Source organism: Danio rerio, chromosome 11 (assembly GCF_052040795.2).
Source record: "Danio rerio strain M-AB ecotype USA chromosome 11, GRCz13ab, whole genome shotgun sequence".
NCBI classification, from domain to species: domain Eukaryota; kingdom Metazoa; phylum Chordata; class Actinopteri; order Cypriniformes; family Danionidae; genus Danio; species Danio rerio.
The window spans coordinates 6740001-6762620 of record NC_141031.1 but is presented as its reverse complement, the minus strand read 5'-3'; the positions used below and the strand labels follow the sequence as shown (position 1 = coordinate 6762620).

General features: G+C 36.6%; 3 protein-coding genes across 5 annotated transcripts in view; all 3 read right to left on the bottom strand.

The window, feature by feature from the left end:
• pde4cb (phosphodiesterase 4C, cAMP-specific b) overlaps nucleotides 1–15171 on the bottom strand; it is a 162140-nt gene extending 146969 nt beyond the window's left edge. The window contains exon 1 of one of the 2 annotated variants that reach the window (XM_087273147.1): nucleotides 15142–15171. The gene's annotated coding sequence lies outside the window, so the exon portion shown is untranslated. Of the gene's footprint in view, nucleotides 1–10712; nucleotides 10842–15141 lie in introns of those variants that run through there. The other variant, XM_087273146.1, reaches the window with a different exon arrangement.
• The window catches only part of ranbp3a (RAN binding protein 3a), a 1280039-nt gene that overhangs the window by 533020 nt on the left and 724399 nt on the right, over nucleotides 1–22620 (bottom strand). The gene's annotated exons all lie outside the window — the stretch shown is intronic.
• cist1 (colon, intestine and stomach enriched 1) overlaps nucleotides 17036–22620 on the bottom strand; it is a 5863-nt gene continuing 278 nt past the window's right edge. Inside the window, 3 exon segments of the mRNA NM_001423552.2 lie at nucleotides 17036–18021; nucleotides 20530–20690; nucleotides 21058–21321. Coding sequence (NP_001410481.2) covers nucleotides 17974–18021; nucleotides 20530–20690; nucleotides 21058–21321 — 473 coding nt within the window. The 3' untranslated portion in view covers nucleotides 17036–17973.

Below are 22620 nucleotides of genomic sequence, written 5' to 3'. Positions count from 1 at the left end.
AGCCTGCCATAATGTAGACCAAAGACGGTTGACGTTTTCTATCTAAAAGATGGCGACAGAACTGCATAATAAACCCTTATGTAACGGAGGCCAGCAAGTAATTGCTGTGCAGGTAAACCTCACTCCTCTGACCTCTAAAAGGTGCTCTAGTGACAGACGCTAGAGGATATAGGTCATGGTCTTTAGCCTCCTTGGTAGAGCAACCGACTCCCATGCGGAAGGTCGCCAGTTCGATACCCGCTCGGAGCGGGTTGGGTGGCGTAGGCCCTGCAGAGTTACACTTACGCTTAGAAGATTATAATAATAATATATAATAGTCTGATTTCTAACTACGGCAGATCAAATTATTATTAAACTGGTAAAAATACCTGCCAACACTCCCATTTTTCATGGGAGTATCCCGTATTTCAGACCAATCTCCCGCAACTATCCCGTCTTTTAAGTCCTGTAATTTCACCAACCCGCCTCTTTAGTACAGTCTGTTAACACCCCCAACTTTGGTACAGTACCCGATCGAATCGGCTGCCCAAAATGCACTGCATCCTATCCTGGTTCTCAGCAGTGACAGTTGCATTTTTCAGGCTTAATTATTGTGATATCCCGATTGCAACAGAAAAATACTGTAGACTGTAACACTGTATGAACATATCTCTGTAGATGGAGGGCATTTCATGACACATTCAGCCTTATAATCTTAAAGTGTGAGCAAAATCTGTTGTTTTGTCATCACTTTAGACGTTACGCTATAGAGAGTCATTCAAACACTACCTCTAAAGTGACGTTGGTGAATTAGTAACGGCTTCTGCTGTACTGACGGCAACTGCAGATGTGAATGAATGGCGGAAGAAAGTAGTTCCTAATAAAAAAGGGTTTTTAGCCTCTCCTTGTTTGATTTTTGTATTTATATATGCCGTCGACCTCTTGTATAAACGCAATATCACACTCGTAGCAGTGCGATATGGCTGTACAGTCTATCAGCACTGGTGGCCTGCGGCCTCGTACCAACTCACGCCTCTCACATGTGCTGATTTACAGCCATATCGCACTGCTACTCGTGTGATATTGCTCATGTTTGTTCTATTCAGAGTATTCATGATTCAATGCATATTTTATTTATTTATTATGCATATAATTATTTACATAAAATTGATTAAAACTGAAGCTAATATGGTTTATAAAAGTTTTGCTTCTTTATACATTTGTCATGTATTTATATGGATTAGGTTTGCTCTAAAGGTATAAGCATTATCTAATAATATATTTATTAAAATATATATGGTTCTTGAATGTGATTGGCCAAATCTGATTTAGCTGTGAGATGATCTGCAATATCAGCACTTGTACAGCCTCTTCACCCTTGTGTATTACTCCACTTACATAGAGTGACAGCAGATGAAGAAACTCACTACAGTTTGACATATATTCCTGCTGTTGGACAACATAATGTACTTCTGAGGCTATTTTAAGCATGAATGCAGTCGTTTAGATTGTAACTATGTAGTTTATTTATAAGGCTATTTTGAATATTTCTAATATTGGAGATTGATCGAGCAGAGCAAAGAGGGTTGACGTTCCGCCACAAGATGGTGACAGAGACCACATAAAACGTCTTTAGGGGGGAAAAACTCTCCAAAAAAATCACATTACAGATCAAAAGATTATAAAACAGGTAATTGACATTCTAAGTCGATCTCTTTCTTTTGTATGTTGTAGTGCTGTATGTTTTACCATAGTAATCTGACAGAGTTTGCTTTGCTTTGACTTTCTCCAGAAGAAAATATATTTTCAGACATACTGTGAAAATGTCCTTGCCCTGTTGACATTATTTGGAAAATATTTCAAAAGGAAGAAAAATTCAAAGGGGGCTAGTAATTCTGAATTTAACTGTATATCCCTAATATTCGATTGACAGAAAGTAGTTCATTTTTTATAAATTGTAAAATATTGGTGTCTGTGATGCAGCAAGTCCAGTGACTGTTGTGTACAGCATGATTTAATATAAAATCCACTTTAATGTGTGATATGACTAAAAAGTGGCCATAAACAAACATTGGCCATAATTCAAATGAGTAGCGGCTTGGACCCAGAAAAAGTATTTCATACGTCACAACTTAACAAGTGGATAGTTCGCACCAGTGGCGTAGCGGACGGGCCTGCACCGCGGGGGGGCCCCCGCGTGATTAGGGGGCCCTGCATCGTCGCGATTTTCAATAATTGAAAATCCGGCAACCGCAATAATCAACCTCCTGGGAACAACTGTGGTCGGAGCCAAAGTTCACAGGTCTGTGTACTCTGAACTCCTCTCAAGCAGTGGACTACTTCATTCTGATTGCTTGCCGCCAATGTTTCCAACTTTGTCACTAGATTTAGCGACTTTTCAGAGCCCCCTAGCGACAAATCTAGCGACTTTTAGAGATTTTTTTTAGACTGTAATTCGTCCATACTGTACCGTCCCTACTCTTCTCAACGAGCTGCGTGTGATGCCGCCGGCCCCTCCCCCGCCTCACAGCACTGACAGGCGGCCCAGTCAGTCTCTCCCACCTGCAGCCAGAGAGCAGATCACCCCTTTGCGTACCGACGACAAATGATTTAGCACAGGCAGTGTGAAGGTATTTCCCTTGTACAGTCAAACCCATCTACTTCTCCTTTATTTTAACAATTTAATTGGACCGTTTATTCTTTTCTTGTTCACAATCACAGATATTAGTGACAGTTTCTAAACTTGTCTGAGTTTATTACATATGAGAGATTACTGCACATTCACTACATATCTATAATGACATACTGTATTTAAACAGTAATAAATTTAGTTAAATAAACATGCTTATATAAAGTGTAGTGCAATTATAAATACCCCTTTATTAACCATAGGCTGTTAAACAAACAGAAACGGTAGAATGTAATGACGTCAGTGATATGCAAATTGACGTATGACGTATCCCCTTTATTAACCATAGGCTATGGAAGGCCGTTGGGGCCAAAACGTCTGCAACAAACGTGTTAACGCGTAATTGCGTGTTAACACGTCATTTACGCGTTAACACGTTTGTTGCAGAAGTTTTGGCCCCAACAGCCTTCCATAATAGGCTGTTAAACAAACAGAAACGGTAGAACGTATGACGTATCCCCTTTATTAACCATAGGCTGTTAAACAAACAGAAACGGTAGAACGTGATGACGTCAGTGATATGCAAATTGACGTATGACGTATCCTCCCCCCCCCTTCATCAGCGTCAGCGATCCCTGCAGGGGGGCCTCCGCATTTTGCGCTACGCCACTGGTTCGCACCCTTTCCATAACTCTTCCCTGAAATGTGCACTGTCCTGTTTCCCACTCTCTCATTGGCTGTTGGTAATCCCTGATGATTGTTATTAGTCAAAGCTCATTCACACAGCGTGATTTTGAATCGCTGACAGGTTCAGATATTTAGCATGCCAAATATTTCATAGGCATCTGCGACATGTCGGCAATTATCTCTGATTGCACTTTTGTTCATTCATGTTGTGCGACTGTCACTCACTGCTCTCTTTTGTAGTTTTGCCTTGATTATCTGTAGTTGCTTATACTGGATTGTAAGGCTAGTAACATTTCAGAGTATTAGCAGCTTTAAAGCATCTGATTGCAAACAAAACAAAATAGGTTTAAGGAGTTTCCGGCCACTTTATTAGATACACCTGTCGAACTGCTTGTTAGTGCAAATTTCTAATCAGCCAATCACATGGCAGCAACTCATAAATTTAGGCATGTAGACATGGTCAAGACGATCTGCTGCAGTTTAAACAGAGCATCAGAATGGGGAAGAAAGGTGATTTAAGTGACTCTGAACGTGGGATGGTTGTTGATGCCAGACGGGCTGGTCTGAGTATTTCAGATCTACCTGAATTTTCACGCACAACCATCTCTAAGGTTTACAGAGAATAGTCAGAAAAACAGAAAATATCCAGTGAGCAGCAGTTCTGTGATCACAAATGCCTTTTTGATGCCAGAGGTCAGAGGAGAATGGCCTGGTTTGAGCTGGTAGAGAGGCAACAGTAACTCAAATAATCACTCATTACAACCAAGGTATGCAGAAGAGTACGCACAACACGTCCAACCTTGAAGCAGATGGGCTACAGCAGCAAAAGACCACACTGGGTAACACTTCTGTCAGCTAACAACAGGAAAATGAGGCCACAATTAGCACAGGCTCACCAAAATTGGACAATAGAAGATTGGAAAAACGTTGCCTGGTGTGATGAGTCTCCATTTCTGCTGTGACATTCGGATGGTAGGGTCAGAATGCGATGTCAACAGCATGAAAGCATGGCTCCATCCTGCCTTTCATCAACGGTTCAGACTGGTTGTGGTGGTGTAATGGTGTGGGGATATTTTTTTGGCACACTTTGGGCCCATTAGTACCAAGTGAGCATCATGTCATGCCTACCTGAGTATTGTCACTGACCATGTCCATCCCTTTATGACCACACTGTACCCTTCTTATGATGGCTACTTCCAGCAGGATAATGCGCCATGTTATAAAGTATGAATCATCTCAGACTGGTTTATTGAACATGACAATGAGTTCACTGTTCTCAAATGGCCTCCATAGTCACCAGAACTCAATCCAATAGAGCACCTTTGGGATATGGTGGAACTGGAGATTAGCATCATGATTGTGCAGCTGACAAACCTGCAGCAACTGCGTGATGCTATCATGTCAATATGGAGCAAAATCTCTGAGGAATATTTCCAGTGCCTCGTTGAATCTATGCCACGAAAGATTGAGGAAGCTCTGAAGGCAAAAAGGGGTCCAACCTAATACTAGAATGGTGTACCTAATAAAGTGGCCGGTGAATGTTTTTTTGAGATTGACGTTTTGACATTGTCTTTTTTTTTGTCTTTACATGCTGATTCTCTCTCTCTTTCTCTCTTGTGCTTTCTCTCTTGTGTGTGTGTGCTGTATATTTCATGCCCTGAGAGTATTAGCAGTAATTCTCTTAATTAAATGTTACCGGCAAGAAAATCCAGCCCATTCATTAGATCAATCAGCACTATGACTGTGTGAAAACTTCATGAACTAATTTGGATTCTTAACTAAGTCACAATTGGGTTTTCTTTCTTCCTCATATTCTCAATTACACCACGGTAGCTGATTATTCTCATTTGTTTACCAAATGTTTTGAAAGGATTTCTTACCTACTATTTTCCCTGCCTGAAAAATAATGACATTTATATATCATATTCAGAAACCGATGTTAACATTATTAAAACAAAATAAAAGAAATGGGAAATTGGTATGGGCGTGGCACAGTGGCTTAGTGGTTAGCACTGTCGCCTCACAGCAAGAAGGTCGCTGGTTTAAGCCCCGGCTGGGTCAGTGGGCAATTCTGTGTGGAGTTTAATCTCCTGGTGTTGGCGTGAGTTTCCTCCAGGTGCTCCAGTTTCCCCCACAGTCCAAAGACATGTGCTATAGGTGAATTGAATAAGCTATAAGTGAATTGAATAAGTTGAATAAGCTATATGGGAATTTAATGAATTTAAAAAGCTACATGTGAATTGAATAAGCTATATGTTAATTAAATAAATTGAATAAGCTATAGGTGAATTAAATTAATTTAATAAGCTATAAGTGAATTGAATAAGTTGAATAAGCAATATGTGAATTTAATACATTGAATAAGCTATAGGTGAATTGAATTAATTTATTAAGCTATAGGTGAATTGAATAAATTGAAAAGGCTATATGTGAATTGAATAAATTAAGTAAGCTAAAGGTGAATTGAATAAATGAATAAGCTATAGTGAATTAAATAAACTGAATAAGCTAAAGGTTAATTAAATAAATTAAAGGTCAATTAAATAAAATTAATAAGCTATAGGTGAACTGAATAAGGTGTAGGTGAATTGAATATTTAAATAAGCTATGGGTGAATTGAATAAATTGAATAAGATATAGGTAAATTGAATGAGCTATAGGTGAAAAGAATAAATTGAAAAAGCTATAGGTGAAAAGAATAAGCTAAATTGGCTTATTAAATAAGCTAAATAATGTTATAGGCTAAATAAAGTGTATGTATGTGAATATGAGAGTGTATGGGTGTTTCCCAGTACTTGGTTGCGGCTGGAAGGGTAACCGCTGTGTAAACATATGCTGGAATAGTTGGCAATTCATTTCGTTGTGGTGACCCCTGATAAATAAAGGGACTAAGTCGAAGGAAAATGAATGAATGTAAACTAGTATGTTCAGAGATACAGTATTTGCACCAACCAAATATATAATTCACTAGCACAATTGAATACAACGCAACTAATAGATTGATTTATAGTAAAAAAAAAACAACAACAACAAACATATTGTGTGTGTCTTTGGTTTGCATTTTCTCAAGTTGCTACTAGTAGCACCTATAATGTATGTAACGTATACCAAAACTATGGCAGGGGGAAAAAAAACTGGAGCGTTTTAGATCATATCACAAGAATCTAAGACAAAGAAAGTATTTTTAAAAATTAAATATGAAACTTGTTTCTTTGAAGAAATGTAGTTGTTAAATAATGAAACATTCCTTTAAAAAACCTACAGACTTATTCTTAATACGCTGACTAATCTTTAAATAGAAATTCAGAATTGTACAACCATCATTGCAAGTAAGCTACAAGAAAATTGACGCTCCCGTACAACCCTCTGTTTTAGAGAAATCTACACCTGATGTTCTCACTTCAGAAATGTATTCAGCGTCAGATCCTCTTTTTACACCTACAGAAATAGTATGCTTAAGTGTTAATTTAGTTTGAGTGAGAATGTGCCTTTTCTGCACACTTATAGTGCAGCATGCACACTAAAGCTTTCTAGAGGTTGTAATTTATGCAGTGTGTTTGTGTATATACTCTAAGAAATACTGGGTTATTTTAACCCAAACTGGGTAAAATATGAACTAACCTAAAAAATTAGGTTAAATTTAGACCTATTATTTTTTATGGTATTTTTTTGTTGAATGATTTACTTGTATTATTGTGAAAATAATGAAAATTCCCTGTGACTGCCACTAGGGGGCAAACTTTGACAGTCATGTTTGAATGTTGTGTGCAGTGGAAAGTTGATTTAAAACTTTTTTAACACTAGTTTATCTACAAGACATGGCAGCGACATTATCAAGGTTCTGTGTTGATACAGTTATACAAACATAATTTCTTTTGGCACATAATTCACCATAGCTTATACATGTCATTCTATACTGTTCTTTCAGGAAGCATTCATTCATTCATTTTTCTTAAGCTCATTTAATTTATTCATCAGGGGTCGCCACAGCGGAATGAACTGTCAACTTATCCAGCATATGTTTTTTTTTTACACATGCAGCGATGCCTTTCCAGATGCAACCCAGTTCTTGGAAACATCCCCACATACTCATTCACACATACACTATGGCCAATTTAGTTTATTCAATTCACCTGTACTGCATGTCTTTGGACTTTCTTAGTAGCTGGTCAGTTTCCAGCCTGGCCAGCTAAGACCAGGCTGGAAATGGCTGGACACCAGCCTGGAAGTGGGCAAAACCCCTCTAAAACCAGGCTGGTCGACCAGCTAAAACCAACCAACCATCCTAGGCTGGTTTAAGCTGGATTTTTTCAGCAGGGTTGTCTAGTAAATTAGTGTTAAGCCATTCCGCAAGGTAGCCCAGGCACACATAGTCTAGTATATTAGTGTTTAACAATTTAGCCCAGGAACACATAGTCTAATATACTGGTGTGAAGCTAATCGGCAAGGTAGCCCAGGCACACATAGTATAGTCTGTTAGCGTTAAGCCATTTAGCAAGTAAACCCAGGCAAACATAGATTGTAAAATGTGCAGCTCCTATGGCTTCATGGTGAAGTAAACAAACAAAAACAAACAAATAAACATAAGTATTGGCAATAGGTCTGCTTGTTCCTTTTCTAAGGGAACTGTTATTTTTTACACATAATGACATTTTCATTTGATGGTTTTGTCTTCTTGTTCTCCTGGTTTGTTGCACGGCTTCATGTTATGTTTGTCGCAGTACACAGTATGTCTGTGAATAAAATGGCAGCAGCATTTCTCAGTACTTCCTCTACACCAATAATCAAAGTGTAGCAGATATATGCTGCCAAGACCAAACACATCAACATTGCCATATACATATTCATAACCATGGATAATCTCTCCAAGAGCTGTCATGGCAGACATGTAACAACTTTTTATTATCCATATCAAAAACTTGAATAGCTTTTTTTTTTAAGTGTGACAGAATTAATGTTGTGTACAATTCCTTTATGATATGCAGTGAACAACTCGGGTGAAGGTTACGTAAGTTTACAATCTGTGCTTTATTGCTCCTTAAGAAAATGCCAATCTGCGCCCTTTCAATTATTAATCTTTGACTCTTTAACTACAATTAAGCCTGTGTTATCATAAGGTGCTGTAAAAGCATTTCTTAAGAAACAGAGTAAAGCAGAAATCAGACGCTATTCCATGTAAAAAGGTTAGCAAGATTCCTCACCTTGACTTAAAATAAATAAAATTATCAGTTTAAACTACAGGACAAAAGTCCAGATCAAATCTACTGTTTCTTGCTGAAGGGGAAGAGATGTTCTGAATTACAGTAAATTAAAGATTCTGTGCTGACACAATGAGAATAATGTTCAAACACAACAGGTGGCTTTTGAGAGACAGCGAATGGCAAAATGCCTTTAAGAGACAGACGCTGAAATATGACAGATTACAAATATATCTGCTGTTTAATCACAGCTCACATCTGAGCAATGACTTTCTTCATGGCTGGATGCACAGAGGAAAAAAAACGCAGATAATAAGTTCTATGGCAGATCAGTATAAAGCACTTTCATTAAAGAAACACTTTCATTAACCCATAAATCTCTGTCTAGGACTAACATTTCAAGGGGCCACTCAAAGAGAGTAATGAGGGAGCATCAAGCATTCTACACCAAGCAATTAAAATGCCACATTTGTACGTCACATTATTTTAGGAATCTTTTATGAATTGATCTAATCTGTTGCGTGATATTGTTGGGAGCATTTCGCCCAGACATTTACTGTACTTGCCTATTGTGTCGGGATTTTATTTCTTGCGCAGAACAAAAGGCAGTAAAATAGTTTTACAATCTGATTGATCGCAATCATAGTCTTGCATACTGTACATGATCATCTCCGTCACGCCTACACTTTTATCAGCATCTGTACGTAGACTGCAGTCAGGTTTACATATCATTGACATCTACACTCATCGGCCACTTTATTAGGTACACCTTACTAGCGGGATGGACCCCCTTTTGCCTTCAAAACTGCCTTAATCCTTTGTGGCATAGATTTAACAAGTTAGTGGAAATATTCCTTAGATATTACACCACCACCACCAGACTGAACCATTGATACAGGGGAGGATGGATTCATGCTTTCATGTTGTTAACACCAAATTCTGACCTTACGAATGTTGCAGTAAAAATCGAGACTCATCAGACCAGGCAACGTTGTTCAATCTTCTACCGTCCAATTTTGGTGAGCCTGTGCGAAATGTAGCTTCCGTGTTCTGTTGTTAGCTGACAGTAGTGGCACCCGATGTGGTCTTCTGCTGCTGTAGCCCATCCGCCCCAAGGTTTGACGTCAGTTGTAACGAGTGGTTATTTTACTTGATGTTGCCTTTCTATCAGCTCGAACTCTGTTCATTCTCCTCTGACCTCTGGCATCAACAAAGCATTTGTGATCACAGAACTGCCGCTCACTGGATATTTTTTTATTTTTTAGACCGTTCTCTGTAAACTCTAGAGATGGTTGTGCCTGAAAATTCAAGTAGATCAGAAATTTCTGAAAGCCCGTCTGGCACCAACAACCATGCCACGGTCAAAGTCATTTAAATCCACTTTCGTCCCCATTCTGATGCTCAGTTTGAACTGCAGCAGATCATCTTGACCATGTCAACATGCCATGAGATACCGGGGTTGGACAATGAAACTGAGACACTGGCCAATTTAGTGTTGGAGGGATTCATGGCTAAATTTGACCAGTGTGACGGTCAGTCTTTATTGATTGCACATTCCACCAGTAAGAGCAGAGTGTGAAGGTTTAATTAGCAGAGGAATAGCACAGTTTTGCTTAAAATATGGCAATGCACACAAGATATGGGTGACATATATAAAAAAACATGTGTGTGTGTCTTGTTGGCACATCTGTAACCAAAACAGCAAGTCTTTGTTATCTAGCAAAAGCCACATTATCCAGAGTAGTGTCAGCATATTACTAAGAAGGATGAACCACATCCAACTGGAGTAACTTCGGACGCAAGAGGTAGCTGTCTGAAAGAGATGTCTAGCTGCTAACCCGATTTGTATCCAAAAACCAAAACCATAGCTGCCCAACTCATTAGTTACAACTCTCCAATTTCAACCAAAACTGTTAGTTAGGAGCTCTACAAGGTCAATATACATGGCCAATCTGCTGTAGCCAAACCTTGGTCATTTGTGCCAATGCCAAACGTTGGTTTCAATGGTACCAGCAGCAAATATCTTGGGCTGTGGACACTGAGAAACATTTATTGTTCTCTGATGAGTCGACCTTCACTGTCTTTTCCACATCTGAGAGAGTTAAGGCTGATTAATACTTCTGCAGGACTGAGAGCCGCGCGAGCCTGATGGAGCGAGTGTTTACAAGTGTGGAGTACCATGAAGAAGCTCCGGATGGAAAGTTTTGTTTTGTGTTTACCTCATGGTTAAAGTTGTTGCACGTCCACCGGTTCCTGCCACTAAATTAGCAAGTTTGAACTACTTGTACATTAAGGAAGCATTCAGAAAAAACAAAACACCAGCAAAGAAACTCGACACAAAGGAACATAAACACCTCACTGCCAACTAGTGTTTCAGAAGTGTTACTGCAGAGCAACAGAAACAGAAACGCGCGTTGCATGCGCCGTGGGTCATGGCGATCACTTGACGCAGAAGTATAAACCAGGCTTTACAGTGTGGAGAAGTCCCAAAGAAGTGTACCAACCAGACTGTTGCATCCCCAGAGTAAAGCATGGGGTGGATCAGTGATGGTTTAGGCTGCAATATCATGGCATTCCCTTGTCCTAATACTTGTGCTAGATGGGCACATCACTTCTAAGACCTACCGAAACAGGCACACAATGGTTCAAACATTGTATCCTGAAGGCAGTGCCGCATAACATGATAATAATGGACCAATACACACAGAAAGACTGGTGACAAAGTGATTTGATGATTATGAAAGGAAAGTTGAACAGATTTAATTTATTTACAGATTTAAATATTACTAAGCCACTTTGGGGTGTTTTGGAGGAGCGAGTCAGGAAACACTTTTCACATCGAGCATCACGTATAGTGACAATTCACTTGAGATCATGATAATAAAAATCGAAATGTTTACAACAAATTTGAACCAGTTCCATAGAATGCCCAGTCATGCTCTTGGAGGGCATTTATCCTGCATATTTTAGCTTCTATCCTAAAAAAAAAACTCCTGAAGCAGCTAATTAGGTTCTTACTAGGCATAAACTCTTCCAGACAGGTGTGTTGATGGAGCTAAACACTGCAGGAACATGCTTAGACACCTCTTATGTACATCATCTAGTGTAGCATGACTAATCAGTGGTTTGATGATTTGCACTGATTGATTATTAACCTACGCGATTCCTCATTTGTTGATGACTTCTATTTCCATGCACTTTGCTCCACTTTATTACAAGAACTCAGGAGCATCTGCTGTGTTTGAACATTAAGACGAAACCAAACTCTTCAGTGTTGTTTTCAAATCTTTTCTGCCTAAGCAATTTGGCTGTATAGTCATTGAGTAATTGTCACCCCCTGCTCTTTTCTTAATTATGTCTTTTAGATGAAATGATGTATAGTTTAGACACTGCATGAGATTTTGAATTTCAATTATATCATAACTTTAAATCCATTTATTGTGAGTAATAATTTAACATTTATTGGGGTTGTGAATAATTTAGCTTTGAGTCACCTCCTTATACATATTTTTTTACACCATGCGATTGTGGTAATTGAAGCATTCATGCATAATTACTATTACATCCTGGGCATTCCACAACAAAGCTGTTCGTGTTATTGGACTCAGAAAAATGTGTTTCTATGGCAACATTATTAACACCAAAAATGAATTGTGTAATTTGATTAATAAATCAAAAGCAGAACCAACTGTCATTATGCTAAATACTTATTAACGAAATTAGATATTACAGGACCCAGTTTATATTAAGTGTCCTAACCCTTGATCCTATGTAATATTTATCAATTGTCTTTAACTGTGGATGTACAACTTTATCTTCATGTAATGTGCATTTATACTGTATACATATATTTCTAATTAGCCAATCACATGGCAGCAACTCAATGCATTTAGGCATGTAGACATGATCAAGACGATTTGCTGCAGTTCAAACCAAGAAACAGAATGGGGAAGAAAGGTGAGTTAAGTGACTTTGAACTTGACATGGTTGTTGGTATCAGATGGGCTGGTCTGAGTAGTTCAAAAACTGCTGATCTACTGTGATTTTCATGCACAACCATCTCTAGGGTTTGCAGAGAATTGTATGAAAAATCGATAATATTCAGTGTGCGGCAGTTCTGTGGATGGAAATGTCTTGGTGATGCCAAAGGTCAGAGGTGAATAGACAGACTGGTTCTAGCTGATGGAAGGGCAACAGTGACTCAAATAACCACTTGTTGCAGCCGAGGTATGCAGAAGAGCATCTCTGAACACACAACACGTTGAACATTGAGGCGGATGGGCTACAGCAGCAGAAGACCACACCAGGTGCCACTCCTGTCAGCTAGGAACAGGAAACTGAGGCTACAATTCGCACAGACTCACCAAAACTGGACAAAAGAAGGTTTTTGAAAAACTGGCCTGATGAGTCTCAACTTCTGCTGCAACATTTGGATGGTAAGGTCAGAATTTGGCATCAACAGCATAAAAGGATGAATCCATCCTGCCTTGTATAAAGGGTTCAGGCTGCTGGTGGTGGTTTAATGGTGTGGGGGATATTTTTTTGTCACCCTTTGAACCCATTAGTACCAATTGAGCATTGTGTCAATGATGTCAACAAATCTGCAGCAACTGCGTGATGCTACCACGTAAATATGGACCAAAATCTCTGAGGAATATTTCCAGTACCTTGTTAAATCTATGCCATGAAGGATTGAGACAGTTCTGAAGGCAAAAAGGTATCCAACTTGGTAGTAGTAAGGTGTACCTATCAATGCCACAGCCTACCCGAGTATTGTTGCTGACCATGTCCATCCTTTTAGGACCACATGTGTTCCCATCTTCTGATGGCTGCTTCCAGCAGAATAACATGCCATGTTATACAGTGTGAATCATCTTACATTGGTTTCTTGAACATGACAATGAGTTCACTGTACTCAAATGGCCTCCACAGTTACCAGATCTCAATTCAATAGAGCACCTTTGGGATATGGTGGAACGGTAGGTTTCGGTAGACAAATCTACAGCAGCTGCGTGATGCTATCATGTCAATATGGACCAAAATCTCTGAGGATTATTTCCAGCACCTTGTTGAATCTATGCTATGATGGTTTAAGTCAATTTTAAAGGCAAAAGGGGGTCATCTTTAAAGCAAATGCTATAGGGCGGTATGACGCCATTCCTTTCCGCGCTTACTAGCTGACCGCTTACCTCCATATAGACTGATTTCCCATAGTTACTAGTTTGTCCAGTGGCTCATCATATACCACGTCACCCTGGTAAAAATCAGCGGGCTTTTCTTTTTATGGATTGCATTTCAAAACATCTGTTGGATTTAGGTAAGTGGGTGGACGCTGGTCAATCGGTTCATTTTAAATGAAGTTTCACAAACTAATTTCGAGAGGAGCATGTGATATGATTGACTGCAGCTGGCCACTCATCTACACTCATTGGCCAATCGGATTGATCCAAACTCACTATAAGTAACCTAGCTAAGAACTACTCCCTTATGTCCGTTTCCCGAAGAAACCCCCCATCCACCCCCTTCTCCTCCTTTCCTCTTTTCGAGAACACCTGACCTCGTACTCCCCTCACATGCTTTATGGACCTGGCGGGAGCCTTGGGCTCAATTATCTCCGAGCTCAGGGTTCTCTCCCGGGACAGCATGCCAAACCTGCTAACTTGCTAACAAGTTGTCAAACAGTATCTAAGTGGGAACTCTTGAAAACACTATTGGTTGGGTTTAGAGAAGGAGGAGTGGGTCAGTTGATTGGTCAGTCAGTCAGTTGATTGGTCAGTCAGTCAGTCATTCAGTCAGTCGCCAGTGGTCTCAGTTGGATTGCGAGAAGAGCAGGTGTGAACGGCACTTGCAAGAGAAATTTGTGATCTCAAAAATCGTACACAACGGCCTCTGGCGGATTCGCAAAAACAAAAACTGCAAAAAACCTAGCTCCTAATGTGTAGTTGGCGCTTTCCAGAAACGTAAATAGCGGAATATTAGCGGGTGACAAGAGACGGTCTTAATAAGCTAGTTTATATTAGTGAGATTATATTTTTATTAGTGAGGAATAATGACTAATGTTTCTGTGTACTGTAAAACAGTGTATATACTGTAAGTAGTATTTTATGCCAAACATCAATTTCTCCTGAGAAGTGCTGTGGTGACAAACATTGCTCAACGAAAAGTCATTGTTTGACTGCTCTGGGTTTATTAGTCTTAGATTACTGTTAGCACATGGCAACATGGCTGAAATGAAACTAAACAAGTTTTGCTAGAAACTCTCCTGAGATCATGTTTTAACGACATGTGACATTTGATTTATTTTATATTTACCCTATTTTTACTAAATTCAACTGACAAAACCATTGTTCAAAGATTATAGAATTCAAGTAAGATCTGTCTGCTAATTTATAAGCAGTAAAAAAAGGACAAAGCCAAAATATACTCCCTTAAAAAAACACAAGAAACAGAAAAGAGAAAAGAGTCCTGCTCTAGACAAAAGGTTTCAAATAGTGCCATAAACGTTCAGCTTCAGCCAATGAAGTGAAATATTTCACCGAGACCCTGAGCTAGGTTATCATATGTTAAATATTCAGTGAACACAGCTGGGAATACAACATCCGAAAATGCAGAAGTAGAAGACGTAAAAGAAGGAAGAAAAGGCCTTACGTGTGAATTCCTGTGCTGGAGAAGGGGAGTGTCGTGCAGGTGTGTCTGTTTCTGAGCTTGTGTTCACATACCTCAAGCTTATATTTGAGGTGAAAGGTTTTAGACTTCAAACTCTGAACCATACACACTGATTTCAATGACGCTGGTCCAGTCACATGGCAAGAACGTCTTGATGTAAACAATGACAGCATGCTATCCCGAACAGCAGGGGCGGATCGGATCAGATGCCAAGTTATGTGACATGCAATACATTTCTCTCATTTGTTATTATATAGTCTGGTAGTCATGAACACACTGATTAGTTGGATCAGCTGTGTTTGATTGGGGTTGTAGCAAAACTGTGCAGAGCAGCAGCCCCTTCAGGAATTGAGTTTGGGACCAATGATATACATATGCACGTTATATATATATATATATATATATATATATATATATATATATATATATATATATATATATATATATATATATATATATATATATATATATATATATATATATAAAGAGAAATAAGCATATAGTATTACCTTGTATTTATTACTCCATTGTACAACTTATAATTTCATTTTTATTTACAGTATATGTGTAGAAGTGCTCAGCTTATGCGAGCTATATCAAATCTGATGCATGGATTTCTCCTCTACATTGTCAACATTGATCAGAACGTTCCTGAAAAACCTGTTGTACAGGATTCGTTTGCCTATTTACAACTGATAAGCTTTTTAGCATGATTCAATTCTAAATATGTCTCCCTGCGAAGGTTGTGGTGCATGTTTACACTGTAAAAAAATTAAACAAAAAATTGTAATAATAAAAATAAATGAATAAATTTAAAATAGCAAACAAACAAATAAAAATAAACAAATAGATAAAAAAATAAATGATAAATAAAATAATAAATGAAAAAAATTTGGACAAATTTTAATTATATATATATATATATATATATATATATATATATATATATATATATATATATATATATATATATATAAATATATATATATACAGTATATATATATATATATATATATATATATATATATATATATATATATATATATATATATATATATAGTTATTTTTTGTTAAATAAATAAATAAAAACAAAGAATAATAAATAATAACATAAATAAATAAACAAACAGAAAACAAATAAAAATAAATAACAAATAATAAATATTAAATAAAAAAATAAGAAATAAACAAAAAATGTAAATAAGAAATACATAATAAATAAAATAATAAATAAATAATAAATAAAATAAAAATATATTTAAACAAATATAAATAAAACAAATTTAAAATTATATATATATATATATATATATATATATATATATATATATATATATATATATATATATATATATATATATATATATATATTATTCATTATACTGTATATACAGTTGAAGCCAGAATTATTAGCCCCCCTATGAATTTCTTTTTGTTTTTTAAATATTTCCTAAATTATATTTGACAGAGCAAGGACATTTACACAGTATGTCTGATAATATTTTTTCTTCTGGAGAAAGTCTTATTTGTTTTATTTTGACTAGAATAAAAGCAGTTTTTATTTTTTTAAACACCATTTAAAGCTCAAAATTATTAGCCCCTTTAAGCTATTTTTTTTCAGATAGTCTACAGAACAAACCATCTTTATTCAATAACTTGCCTAATTACCCTAACCTGTTAACCCAATCAACGTAGTTAAGCCTTTAAATGTCACTTTAAGCTGTATAGAAGTGTCTTGAAAAATATCTAATAAAATATTATTTACTGTCATCATGGCAAAGATAAAATAAATCAGTTATTAGAAATGAGTTAATGAAACTATTATGGTTAGAAATGTGTTGAAAAAAAATCTGCTCTCTGTTAAACAGAAATTGGTGAACAAATTAAACAAGGGGGCTAATAATTCTGACTTCAACTGTATTTATACTGTAATAAATTCACTTTTCTAGTCATCTATTAAGTAAAAGAATAACCTTCAAGTTGCACATTATTTTTTGTTCTTGTTACAGTGTGCTTTATGTTAATGTAATGAATAATTTTACTTAACTCGAGAGTTAGAGTGACTGGTGAAAAAGCATTGCAAGTAGTATAAGTAGAGTTACTGCAGTAATGATTTAAATGTGACAATGTAAAATGTAAGTGCTAAATATGAGATAAAAAGCTATAAATCTTGCTGATTACATAACTGATTTTGATCTTACTTTTGTCGTTATTGTTCAGTTTGAACCTCAGAATAAAACAGAGACTATACCTCAAGTATGAGCTTCAAGTCATATATGGGCTATAAAAGCCTGACTTTTGAATTGTAATACCACAAAAAATGTATTCTTTGAATAAAGAAACAAAACAAATTTCACATGTTGTTTCAAAACTGCCATCAACATATATATGTATATGTAATGTGATATTTAAAGGAAAACTATTGAAAGTGCAGGCCTTTATGATCACATGTAACACAAAATGTTATAAAGAATTCTGTCGCCATCCGGAGGACAAGCTTAGAATAACACAAAATGTATTGCAAACATTGTCAGGTGAATTTATATTTAAGCATTCGTTGCATTTATCGTTCCTTTTTATGTACAGTTACTATCAGATTAATTATTCAAGAAACGTATGCATTTATACGTACATTTTAGTTTATGTTTAGATAAACTTTTAAAAACTTTTATATTGCATTTGTTATTTTACTAAATACAGGTATAACCTATCGTACCATTGCAGATCAAGTCTACAGATTTAAAAGGTGCATTTCAATAAAAAGGAAACATATCAGAGGCATAACTATGCAGTTCACCACGATGGATTGCACATTCATTTTGGAGGGTAGCGGGCAAATGGTGCATCCTCACTTATCTTGCCCTGATGAAAGAAAAAAAATAGGTTAAATCACAAAAACAGCAAAGTAAACAAAGGCATTATTTAATAATAATTTAAACTGAAAATATATTTATTCTCTGTTTTTGTCCTGTCTCTTTAATTCTGTTACACTGTGGAAGCTCTATCACGAAAACAAATTCCTCGTATGTGTGAACGTACCTAGCAATAAAGCTCTTTCTGGTTCTGATTTCTAATGAGATATTATAAATAGATATTGCAATAATATTGTTGTATAACATGTAATAGTTTAATTTAAACAATTCAATGAAATAGTGTATCGATTCAAATTTAAAAATCTAAATCCTACAAAATCTTTTGTTTTTGAAAATTATAGTTAAGCGTGAAATTATTCATTCCTCATACCCTGGGGGTATCAATAATTTCAGGTGTGACTGTATCTAATTGTTTGAAATAGTATGAAGTTTGGTACAAATTGAAGTAAAAAAAAAACACATTAGAAGTCAAAGAAACACATACAGTTGAAGTCAGAATTATTAGCCCCCTTCTGATTTTTTTCTTCTTTTTTAAATGTTTATATAAATATCCCAAATTATGTTTAACAGAGCAAGGAAAATTTCACAGTATGTCTGATAATGTTTTTTCGGTCCCACTTTATATTAAGTGGCCTTAACTAATAAGTACTTACACAGGAATTAATAGTTTGTTACAATGTATTTTACTTATTATGTAAATACATGTATTTACTGTGTACTTATGCTTGATTAAATACTTGTATGTAATTACATCTGTATTTAACTTTTGTAATTACAATTGTAAATACACTGTTGACCATCCCTTACACCTTAACCCACCCTTAAACCTACCCATGCCACCAAACCTGTCCATAACCCAACCTCTATCCCAACTTAAAAGCACCACAAGTGTTCTCAAATACATCATAAACAAAGTAAGTACATTGTATTTATTTTTTGATAAAAGTAAATAGTAGTTAAGGACACTTAATATAAAGTGGGACCGTTTTTTTTCTGGAGAAAGTCTTATTTGTTTTATTTCGGCTATAATAAAAGCAGTTTTTAATTTTGTAAACACCATTTTAGGGACAAAATTATTAGCCCCTTTAAGCTATTTCTTTTTTCGATTGTCTACAGAACAAACCATCATTATACAATAAATTGCCTAAATACCCTAACCTGCCTAGTTAACCTAATTCACCTAGTTAAGCCTTTAAATATCACTTTATGCTGTTTAAAAGTGTCTTGAAATATATCGAGTCAAATATTATTTACTGTCATCATAGCAAAGATAAAATAAATCAGCTATTAGAGATGAGTTATTAAAACTATTATGGTTAGAAATGTGTTGAAAAAAATCTTCTCTCCATTAAACGAAATCGGGGGAAAAATAAACAAGCGGTCTAATAATTCAGGGGGGCTAATAATTCTGACTTCAACTGTATGTCATATGTGAGCCAGGACTTCAAAACTCATAAATCTTAATAAATAAATTGCATAAAATATGTAGAGAACCAGAAATAACTGTTGAATATTGCGTGTACAACAGTTCTGCCTTGTTCTCAAATCTGATTGGCTGATTGTGTGCGATATTCTGCAATAACAGCAATCGTACAGCCTCTTTAACTTTTTTTTAACTTTAACTGTATTACTCCGCCCACATAGAGCGACAGGAGATCAATAAACTCACTACAGTTTGACAAATATTCCAGCTATTGGACAACAATGTACTTTTGAGACTTTTTTTTTGGTGCGAATGTAGTTGTAGTTGCTTATTAAATTTTTTTTTTTTTTTTTTTTTTTTTTACAGTTTATTTACAAGGATAGTACCTATCTAAAATATATCATTTTGGAAATTCAGCATGTCGGCGGCTGAGCAGTACAAAGACAGTTAATGTTCCACCACAAGATGGCGACAGAGACCGCATAATAAGCAGCATTTTCTCAACAAGTTTCAAACCATAGCTGATCATATCATTACTGAACAGGTAAGTGACATCCTAAGTCGACCACTCTTTTTTTGTATGTTGCTGTATTTAAACCAGTAATCTGGTAGTGTTTGCTTTGTTTTGGCTTTTTCAGGGTTAATTATTGTTATCTCCTGATTGCAACAGAAAAATACTGGGAAATCTTTGTAGACTGATGCCATTTCATGCTGTTCAGCCTTATAATGTTAAAATGTGAGCAAAATCACCGGTTTTGGCTTTTTTTGAAAATCTAAAATCTGAAAATTCTGAAAAATTTGCCTTAGGTTTTACCAATGCTCATTATTACTAAACAAAAAACTGAGTTTGGATAAATCTGTGGTAGGAAATCTACTAAATATCTTCATGGAACATGATCTTCACTTTATATTTTAATGATTGTATGACATTTTAATTAGTTTGACCCCTATATATTTTTGGCAAGTGTTTACATATGCAATAAAGAAAATTACTGAGAATCAGATGAAAGTTTTAGCATAACATGACAATTTGATGCTTTGTCTTTAATTATGATTATGTAATATGAGACTCACCAATGATACATCGTCAAGCCTCTCAAACTGTGGCCTCCTGGAGCGAACAGCCTTCACTATCACAAACACTACAACTACAGCCACCACAATGGAGAAAATACAAAGCACTGCAGCGAGGCCTGGATTTGCTGCTATATCTTGTCCATTTCGGTTTTCTAGAGCTATACGGAGACAGACAAATCAACACACAAATGTATAAATCAATAAACATAGAGATTTACAGGGGCAGACCTGTTTGCTCTGGAAAATTAGACCATTTTAATCTGGAACAGCTTGAAGTTTCTACTAAAATTTTTATTCTTTCAAACTTTTTGACATCAAACATTGTTGGAGGAAAGATCAAGATGCCATAATGCAGTTTAAAAGCATAAATACATAATAAATATAAAGTAAATTACAAAATACAGACTATAAAACTGTAATTTACTGATCTTTTTACAGTGTAAGGACTTGCTGATCAGCTTTATGCAGAGTTTAATAACTTATTTAAGTGTATATTTCAGTCTAAATACTTGTTGAATGTTGTACCTGTGTTGTAGGTTGTGCTGTTTACTTCCTCTATAAGTTCTGCTTCAGTAAAGATGAGAGCGCTGATCGTGGATTCTGACGTTGTCAGTTCAGTAGATTTCTGAGTGAGCCAAGTAGATAATGAAGTGTTGGCAGTAGTTGTAGTTGTTTCAGTGTTGGTGACATCCAGTGGTGCTGTTGTAGTCTGAGACTCATCAGAAGCATCTCCAGAGTCTGTCATGTTGTCGGGGGGTTGGACTGTTTGACTGCTGAGCTGTTCTGTCTCTATACAGTACAGTAGGTGTTATACAGGTGCTCAGTCTAATATTATTAATAACACTTCATTCTATAAAGCTTATTCTTTATTTTATTCTGTATTTAATGTAATTGAACTTAATTCATTTTCATTTTAAACACATTCAGTGACATAGAAATCATGTTTGTCAAGCTATACAAAAGTTTCATTGTGGATATAACATTTTCAACCCAGGCTCATTCTGAAAACGTAGTCCTGCGGATGTTTTTGGAGACCACAAATTATGTAGCCGGAGGCACGTATGGCTGCATTTCATTTTTTAAGCGAGCACTACGGGGCGGTGTGACGCCGTTTTCTTTCGTACTTGCTAGCTGACCGCTTACCTCCGTGTGGAGGCTTTCCTGCTGCAAACAGTTTGTGCGGTTAGCTCTTCGTGAACGTCGATGGACTTGAGATGTAGAAAGGAGCTGACCACGACTACAATGACTGGGTTTGAGTCTGGGGAAAGCAATTCCAGAAATCAGGAAAGGAAAAATAGGACTCCAAAATATTAAGTGAAAAAAATCAGACGATTTCTTTTTCTGGATGACTTTTTATTTGTTCGTTGGGTTTAGGGAAGTAAGCCGGGGGGGGTGACCTGTTGTGGGTTTATGCGAGAACGGTGCGGGTGATCGCGAGAGACGTGCGAGATGCGGAAAAGGGTGCACAGCAGCATTTCGCGAATTAGCGAAAACAAAACCTTTACAAAAAATGTTCAATAACGTACCTCCCGTGGGCGTGGGGGGGGGGGGGTGTCAATGGGTAAAACTGCTTGAGGGTGGGTCGCACAGTCAATCATTCAGCCATTCGGACGGACAGTCGTTCGACAGCGACCTGTTGTGGGTTTACGCGAGAATGGCGCGGGTGATCGCGAGAGACGTTCGAGATGCGAAAAAGGGTGCACAGCAGCCTCTAGCAAATTCGCGAAAACAAAAAACTGCTCATAAGGGTACCTCCCGGGACATTTTTTGCAGTCTCCAGAAATGTTTACGGGACTACGTTTTCAGAATGAGCCTGGGTTGAACATTTTGGCTCGTTTCTCACAAGTTATCAATTCTCTTGAGGAGATGTGTAGTATAGCATTCCAGTCTAATGGGCTGTAAAAAAACACACTGTAAAAAAATACTCAAATTTGTAAGGCAACTTACTGCAGAGCTTTTTTAGTCGACTCAAATCAAGTCAAGTGCTTGATATTTGGGTTAAAAGTTGAGTAAACTCAAAAAAAAATGTATAGCAAGTTCCATTTACGTTGAGGCAATTGCTTTTACAGTGTAGATTTTAAGCCCAAT